Source organism: Aegilops tauschii, chromosome 5 (assembly GCF_002575655.3).
Source record: "Aegilops tauschii subsp. strangulata cultivar AL8/78 chromosome 5, Aet v6.0, whole genome shotgun sequence".
Taxonomy (NCBI): domain Eukaryota; kingdom Viridiplantae; phylum Streptophyta; class Magnoliopsida; order Poales; family Poaceae; genus Aegilops; species Aegilops tauschii.
Genome location: NC_053039.3, coordinates 122,419,763 through 122,428,523, shown reverse-complemented (window position 1 = coordinate 122,428,523; position 8,761 = coordinate 122,419,763). Strand labels below are relative to the sequence as shown.

Sequence of the window (8,761 nt, the reverse complement as noted above, 5' to 3'; positions counted from 1 at the left end):
GACTATCCCCACAGACCAATATTAGTCTTGTCTGCACACTTTGTCCTCACTCGTACGCATCCGGGAGCAACTTCCCGGTTGGTCATCCATCCTCAATAGCTCCAAATCAAACATGCTTAACTTTGAATTTCTTTGCGAATGAGCTCCCGGAAAAGAAGGAATTCCTTGTTGATATGAGTAGTCTATCATTCCTATTAAGCCAGTCCCTCACACAGTGCTACCAACCTACTCTAGCCACCACTAGGTGTAGGAAATATTCTAAATTTTGGTAGCACCTCCTTTGTTTAGAAGGACATCCATGCAGTACAAATGATGAAAAATGACTCTAGGACACGAGGTAATAAAGCCAGATAGACCAAAGGCTCACCCTAAGAAAGAGAGTTTCGTACTATGGCAACTAAAGACGATCCAAGTATTATGTGTTATACATGTCTAATGTTTTTGTAATGTAGGATAGCACACCCACATACACTCTATCCCTATGAGCACCTACGAGATATCAAGTCGGCACAACATCTTGAGATTGATAAAGTCACCGCATGCACCTTCGTAATGACTCTCACTGAACGCGCATTATCGCAAGGCCTGCAATAAATTCAGAAAAATGCGACAACTAGTGCCAAGTCTAGGAGTTGACCCCTATTGGGTTGGTTCCAACACAAGGAACCTAACCATCTGAGTTTAGCTCAGTTCGCGATGAGACCACATATTGATCTACAAGGCAATCGGTTAATACTTGAACACACATGCCTAAACCTCTTTCATATCTATCTCTAACCTAAGGGCCTTAAAAACTTTTTCAAGCCTCCTTTCTGTGGAACCCCAATTGTTCATGCTTCTTATGGTGCTTTGGTTTCTTCACTATCATCACGGTGCAGTGCGCGTTGTGAGTGCAGTAATCGCTCACGCTCCCAAGGACGGCCCTGCAAGAAATCAGTTTAATTAGGTAAAATTCTATTGATTATAAATAAAACAATAATGGTGATACATCAATGGTTGCTACTTGATCGTTGTTTCGGTTAATCGCCACAGTTGCATCTATGTTGATCATTTTTCATCCTTATTACAAGCATGGTCAATGGTTGTCCATGACCATGGGTTGCATCCAAACCAAACTCTCCATGTCACCATTTCAAACATTGTTTGATAAAATTTAACAGGATATTGATTGCCAGAACCCCGCTGGCCATGTACATTTATTAGATTGTTTTGTTACTATGATGTTTCTTTAGCACGCTGACATATTACATTGTACTTCCTCCGTTTCAAAATAAGTGACTCAATTTTATACTAAAGCTAGTATAAAGTTAGTACAAGTTTGTTTTCCTTCCAAAATGATGAAAAATGGCATGTATCCTTTTTTTGCGGGTGATAGGGCAATGGTTATGAATCAAAGGAAGCAAATCTTGTGTTGTAGATGTTGATACTTTGTTTACAGATTTGGTCAAACCCAACTAAGTTTGATTAAGAAAAAGCCCATAACTTCAGTTATTTTGAAACGATAGAAGCGTGAGTACCAAAGTTAGAAAGGCAAACCAACCTCTTGAAAGCACCGTAGCCATGGCTGCCCATAACCAGCATGTCTGCATGGTGCCTCTCAACTGCCTCGCACAGCACATTCCTCGCGTCGCCCTCTTTCACTTCATAGCTGACATCGGTCACCTGCATATACATATAGCGACGATCTATCATTACTTGTAGCTTATGCTATATGGCGATCAATAAGGATTGCCTCCTCGATCTGACAAAGCACGCCGCATACATGTGAGCAGTGCTCCTTGGCCTTGTCGATGACTCTGGCGGAGGCGCGCTTGAGGTCGAGCTCCACCCTCGGGAGCAGCTCCGCCGTGCCTATGCCGGCAATGCCGATGACGGAGGAGGCAGGGGGCTTGGCGCTGACCACGATGAGGTGGTACTGCTGCGGCTGGCCGGGGGCGAAGAAATGGTGGATCGTCCATTCCAGCGCGTAGTAGCTGTGCTCGCTCTCGTCGATCCCCAGCACCATCGCTGGCTTCCCGCTCGCCGCCGGTTTCCCGTTTGCTCCTGATTCCGTCGCCACCGCCGGTGCAGTCGACGTCTCTGCCCTCTCCGCTGCCATGAGGGCCTCTCCCTCCGCCGCCATGTTCCCTCGAGCCAGTTACCTAGTGGCCTGAACTTGGCTGACTCTGATGATGAACAAGAAAAGAAGGGAAGCAGCTGATTGAGCGGACGGTTTGTACCTCTGGGAAATGGGGCTAGCGGCTGGGAGGAGGACACGGAGCGCGGGAAGCGCGCAGGTTGCCTCCGTGTCCTGTGGCTATCAAATTTTGTTCCCTTTTTTTTAGTCTCCTTTTGCAAGGGGATTAAAAAATCTGAACAGAAGAAGCATACATTTACAAATCACACTTCGATAAGAAGCAAACACACGTGTCCACTGCAAGGAACTTGCAGTCTTGATTACATACACATACAGGATTCGTGCAATTGATGCATCTGCATAACAAATAACACTGTTCTGATGAGGCACATCATCAGTTATTCACCATATCCATCAAGAATCCACATGTAGCATGTACTAGGATATTGTTTGCTACTTGCAGGAGTTCACCACTCTGAACTTCTGAAGTTGCGAACTCTGACATCTGCGATCCATTTATTCACAAAGATGCACAAATTCACAAAGATGCACAAACTGGGTTCAGCGAAGAGTCAAGGCTGGGCATTGCTCAGTGCTTGTGCTTTGGTTTCTTCACAATCATCACAGTGCAGTGCGCGTGGTGGGTGCAGTAATCGCTCACACTTCCGAGAACAGCCCTGCAGCAAGGTTCGGGAAAGTCGATAATACAGGCGAGCAATGATGGACAATCCAAAGTAAAACAGGGAAGATATTTTGTGTTGAATACTAGAGGTGTTTAACTAAGAGGACGACACTAGTTCATGGATTTATTTTCCACGGGTTTTAGGCTTAAGAGAGATCGGCAATTGTTGCCAGCACCGACAAGTGCCATTAATCTAAACTGCAAGCAGGGGAGAACAGAGCACAAGTAGTAAATGTTGCAATACCTTTTGATTGCTCCGTAGCCATGGTTGCCCACGACCAACATCTCTGCGTGATGCCTTTCCACCGCCTCGCAGAGGACGTTCCTCGCATCCCCTTCCACCACTTCAAAGACAGCATCGCTCACCTACAGCAAAATCATCAACAATCTTATAATGAGCAAAAAAGGTTCACTGCCCTTGCTCTAAGCATAATCTCAAACTGACAACCAATTCTCAAGTCGAGCCCAGCTTAAATTTGGTCCAACTAGACTTTTCATCCGCGGGGAAATTAGACAGTTAAGCTAGCTTCAGAGCTTCCTTGATTGATGTAGGGTAAGTGTGATTCGTATTACAAAGCAAACTCCTTTATACTGTATTAGGTATACTAATTGTTAGAAAAAAAACATTAGGCATAATATAGACGTGGTTTAAATTAAAGCAATGTTCAAGATCATACGCGTCCTTGTTTTTTTTTACGGGATCATACGCGTCCAGCGTCCTTCTAGTCTTGATGTGACACCGATTTTAGCAATATTCAAGTATAGTAGTATTATACCGTATTGTACTACTACGACCATAAGAATAGTACAGAAATCTACATGCGCGCAGAGCTCCTTGGCCTTGTCGATGACGCGCAGCGAGCTCCGCTTCAGGTCCGCCTCAACGAACGGCAGCACGTCCGCGGCACCTTATAAGTCAAAATCGACCGGTAAGTCTCCGTACGAATCCGATCGAGCGCGATCGCCAATTCTGGGAACGCGAGGGAGGGAAGAGAATAGGGCGCGCACCTGGTCCGGCGAGGCCGACGGCGGACGCGGCGGTGGGCTTGGCCGTGACGACGACGAGGCGGTACTGCTGCTGCTGGCCCGGGGAGAAGAAGTGGAGGAGCGTCCACTGCAGCGCGTAGTAGCTGTGCTCGCTCTCGTCCACCCCGACCACCATCGTCATCTTGCCCGCTGCCGACCCTGAAGCCGCCGTCGCTCCCGTTCCCTCCGCCATGGCTCCGCCAAAGCTTTGGGCTTCTCTCCCGCGACACGCTACACAGTCCGCGCGGTCTGTCGACGGGTCTGGAATGGAATGGAAGCGCAGCGGCGTGTACTCCTCATGAACCTTACGATAAAAACGTGCTTGACGGGCGCTCTGACGGGTGGGCCCGGCATTGCAGAGCGCGCGCCGGTGGGCCCGGTGGCTACCTTACGTGATCTGATTCGACGGCCGGGCACGTCAGTTGAGGCTCCTGTGGGATTCGATCGTCCTGCATTGCCCGGTGCACTGTATTTCGCCGGCTTTGCCTGTCATTCTGTCGAAGCTGTGGTTGCTACTCATCACTCATCGCAACTTGACTTGGTCGCTCGTTGGCAAATCATTGCCTCAATGGATCTACGACATTGCAAATCATTGCCTCAATGGATCACACTTGTCGTAGGTAAGTAGACTCAAAGCATCTACAGCCAGCCATCCCAAACCCTCATCAGGCCAACTCCAACTCCAACGCACGACCCCAAATCGTCCGCCCGCGTCCGCTTGAGGGTAAACAGACAGAAACCTTGGTCCAACGCGCGGGAGCAAACAGACAAATGTTCGTTTTCGGTCCGCTTTTGATCCATTCCTGGCTCAAGTTTGGGCCGTGTTTGCGGCCAAACGGACACGCGCAGACAGTCGCGACGCGTGCTCTTGTGCGCCCCTGGCCCATCTGTCGGTGACACAGTCGTCCCTTTTTCTATTCCCCCTCCCCCAAACTCCAGCTGCACACCCCGCCCCTCTCCCTTCTCGTCCCTAGCCGCCTCCGCCGCGGCCGTGTAGCTGCCGAGCACGACCGCGTGCTCTCCACATCACGAGCTGTCCAACCCTCCGCCCCTGCCTTCAGCGCAACAGGCAGCCGGGTTGGAGCGGATCTAGCCGGATTTGTGCGCGACAGGCCACTGGAGGCCGCGGCGCGCCATGGACTGGCCGGGTACCGATCCGCGCAGCCCCGACAACGGACCCATGCCGCATGCAGGTACTGACTCCGCCTCTAGCCGCTCGGATCTACCCTGTCGGCGGTTTGCCGGCAAATACACGAACGGCCGTCCTCCGGGCTCGGTGCTGGCCCAAAGGCTCATCAGCGCACCGTTGCCACTCATAAAGTGTGACGACTGCCCAAGGAAGGTATTGCGCCCCGTGTCTACTATGCTGGAACATCCCGGTGGGTGTTCGTCAAGTGCTCAAATGATGGGGTATGTTCTACTTTAGGTTTGGTTGTGCTCTCGGATTCGGCTAGTTTTACTTACACTCAAATTTTATTGTGTAGGATGGATGCAACTTTTGGTATTTGGAAGAAGAATACATCGATCTATTGATAGAGCACAATTTAATAGATGTCTGTGGACTTGTTGCTAGAATATGCTAGAATAAAGACTAGAGATGAGACTAGATGCGAAGAAGCAACGTCTACTTCTTTAGATGCGAAGAAGAAAGAAGCATTGAAGATCAAGACTCCGCAGATCAATAACGAATGCATCGAGAAGGCACTAATCCAACTTATGGGAGCAGTTATGAAAGTTGGATATCTTTTAAAACGTTTTCTTGTAGTTCTTGTTTTCTTTGGGCTTGTTATTCTAGCCAAGATTTGCTGAATGTATTCCAATGTATCACAAAAATCATTGGTGAAAACAATAAGAAAATGAGGAAAAAAAGTCTGCCGCCGAAGATGCAGCCGCGCGTTGGGCGCCCGACCGACGCAAACCCAAATCCGGGTGGCCGCGGCCCCATTGCGTCCCCCAAACGGACGAAATACGGACAAAACAGACGTTCATTTGGGGTCATGCGTTGGAGTTGGCATCAAACGTGTCATGGCTGGCTGGCCGGTCACTGACCGGTCACGAATTTTTGACCCAGCGGGATGTCTCAAACGGATCTCAAACGCCCGGGCCCCCCTCATATCCAACCCAAATATAAGATGGATGGGATATGGGGCGCTCGGGAGCGCCCGCCACGTCGGACCCGACCCAAGCTGGCCCACCTGATCCCACGTATATTCCTCCCTATCCGCTCGCCGGACCAAATCCTAGCCACTTCACTCCACTCCCCTCAACTCTTCTCCGTCATCCAAGCTCGTCTCTGGCGGCGTCCGGATATCTTCGGCATGGCGGGCAGCAGTTTCGTGTCCTTCACCTTCAGATTCGTTGATCCCGAGCTCATACCATGCGGCCCCGAGGAGGAGATGGTCGTCCGGCTTGCGCTCCGCCGCTCGCGGGAGGAGGCCTGTGCACGGCAGCACTCAGACTCCTTCCGTCGAGAATCTAGTGCGTCCACCCAAATGGCGCATGGATCTGGCGCTAGGGAAGCCGTCGCTGCCTTACCGGAGGCGGTGCGGTCCGTCTGGCGTCCAAACGCGGTGGCGGGCGCAAAACCCCTCCGTTGGCACGCCGATGCCATGGACACACTTTGGGCGTCGTTCAACATAAACATGGCGCGGCGTGCTCACCGTGCGCAGCAGCAGGCGCGGGAGGCAGCGGCAGCGCTCGTGGCGGTGGACGTCGGCGAGGCGGAGTCACATTCTCCAACGCTCGTATGGTGCACCACTCCAGGCGCCGTAACTGCGCGGTGGTGGATGTCGCCGGCTCGTCCCAGGGTGGATCCATCATCGATCTGACGTCCACCGACACCCAACGGGTTCCGGGCTCCGACGAGGAATAGTAGGGCATGGTAGACGGCGACGCCTTGAGTCCCGTGAGTCGGCTCGTGTCCCATGCCCTACTCTACCTTGCCAGATCGGACCAATACTCTGGGGAGCGCAGCTGGCCGCTGGACATGGACATGGCGACCGGACGAGCTCCGCTTAAAGATCGCTACGTTGCATGTAATAATATGGATTAAGGTTTCTAATTTGAGGTATCCAGATGTGGATTGCATTATTTGAGACTTGACCGACCAGTGTCCGCGGAAGCACCCGGGCGCGTCCGTGGGCGTTTGAGGGGCCGGATTTGCCCATCGCGACTGTAGATGCTCAAACGTAGATATGTTTTAGGGCATCTCCAACGGTGGCCCGCATTCTTCTGCGGACAGGGCGGACCAGTCCAAGGACACAGATGTAGGAGACTGTTATCCAACGCTACCCGCATACATTCGGCCTTCCTCATTTTTAAGTCCGCACGATCAAATAGACGCATACGTAGAGTACAGACATTCAAATAACTGCATGCAACACTAGTTCAAATTTTAAAAAGTTCAAATATTACATCCCAACATTGTTGTCCCCTTTAACGGCTCACTGATGCTAGATCAGATCTTCCTTCGGCTGCTCGTGAGTTGGTCGATGCCGAATTTGTTGATGCATTTGAAACATGGTCGGATTCTAGTCTGAAAGTTCGATAGGATCACCCATGTACTCAAATTTTAGAGCTACGGTTGCATCCTCACCCTTATCCTCGACGATCATGTTGTGCATGATCACACAACATGTCATCACCTCCCACAAGGTCTCCGGATCCCATTGTTTAGCAGGTCCATGAACAACTACAAAACAGGCCTTCAGAACTCCAAATGCCCTCTCAACATCCTTTCTAGCTGCTTCTTGTCTTTGGGCAAAGTGACCATTTTTCTGGCCAACTAGGTTAGAGATTGTACCGACAAAGGTAGCCCACGGAGGATAGATACCGTCAACCAGATAGTAGCCCATGTTGTACTCATGTCCATTGACAGTTAGTGGAAAGGAGGAGCTTTTCTTTTAGTCAGCCGCGTAAACAACAGTGATCGTTGCAGCACATTGATGTCACTGTCCCAGGCATGCCAAAGAAAATGTGACAAATCCAAAGATCATGTGATGCAACTGCTTCAAGAATGATGGTGCGCTTCTTAACATGACCGTGATATTGCCCTTGTAAAGCCTTTGGGCAGTTCTTCCATTTCCAATGCATGCAGTCAAGAGATCCAAGCAAACCTGGCCACCCTCTTACTTTTGAGATTGCCAAGAGCCTGTCGGTGTCTGACACAGTTGGTTTTCTCAGGTACCGAGGTCTGAACACCTCGACCACGGCAGTTGCAAACCTGACCATGGCATCTGCGCATGTGCTCTCAGACATCCGTAGGTACTCATCCCATGAATCAGCGGCCGTGCCATATGCAAGCATCCGTAGTGCAGCCGTCGACTTCTGGTAACCTGAGAAGCCAATCGCTCCCACGATGTCCTTCTTCAAGATGAAGCGGTCATCATAGGACTGGATGCCATGGTACAAACGATTGAAGACATACTTGCACATCCAAAAATGTCGGCAAAAATGGTCAACGAAGAGTGAATCTAGGGCAAAGTAGTTGGCCATTAGTGTCAAATGGTCGTGCGCCCTATTGCGGTTGAGCACTCAATGACCCTTGATCGAGCCATTGGAATTGAGAACATGCTCCTCTACATGCTCCACGTCTTCAAGGACGGCCTACATCATTGCCGTCTCATCCGAGTACTCCTCCTCGTCGGAAGAGCCATTGGACGAATCAACATAATGCTCGTACATGTACACCAAATTGGAATCCATTGCTGGAAAGAAGAAGGGAAAACTTTTGTAGCTACGGTAATTCATTGAAGAGTTGCCGGGCATGGTGAGTATAGCAGTAGCGGGGCGGTCAGAGGCCAGGGTTGAATGGCGACAGAGGAGAAGCGGGGTGGAGCCCGGCTGGAATGCTGGAGTGGCGGAGACGTAGAGTTCCGGCAGGGGTGTGTGGCAAGGCGGCCGGGGTGGTGGAGCAGCGGCGAAGGCTAGAGAGAAAG

The 8,761-nt window shown here is 50.6% G+C and overlaps 3 protein-coding genes across 3 annotated transcripts; all 3 read right to left on the bottom strand.

Annotated features, from left to right (window-relative positions):
- Positions 1-573: 573 nt before the first annotated feature.
- Positions 574-2,248, bottom strand: LOC109783328 (universal stress protein PHOS34-like). The gene is made up of 3 exons (XM_020341939.2): positions 1,763-2,248; positions 1,541-1,662; positions 574-923 (listed from the first exon to the last, which is right to left on the bottom strand). The coding sequence occupies exons 1-3, from the start codon at positions 2,120-2,122 to the stop codon at positions 800-802; spliced, it is 606 nt and encodes a 201-aa protein (XP_020197528.1). The 5' UTR covers positions 2,123-2,248; the 3' UTR covers positions 574-799.
- A 123-nt stretch (positions 2,249-2,371) lies between these two features.
- LOC109783330 (universal stress protein PHOS34) lies at positions 2,372-4,116 on the bottom strand. The gene is made up of 4 exons (XM_020341942.4): positions 3,807-4,116; positions 3,618-3,706; positions 3,043-3,164; positions 2,372-2,793 (listed from the first exon to the last, which is right to left on the bottom strand). The coding sequence occupies exons 1-4, from the start codon at positions 4,015-4,017 to the stop codon at positions 2,706-2,708; spliced, it is 510 nt and encodes a 169-aa protein (XP_020197531.1). The 5' UTR covers positions 4,018-4,116; the 3' UTR covers positions 2,372-2,705.
- Positions 4,117-7,730: 3,614 nt separating this feature from the next.
- On the bottom strand, positions 7,731-8,318 carry LOC141022617 (uncharacterized). Its single transcript, XM_073498883.1, has one exon. The coding sequence runs from the start codon at positions 8,316-8,318 to the stop codon at positions 7,731-7,733; it is 588 nt and encodes a 195-aa protein (XP_073354984.1).
- Positions 8,319-8,761: the final 443 nt, after the last annotated feature.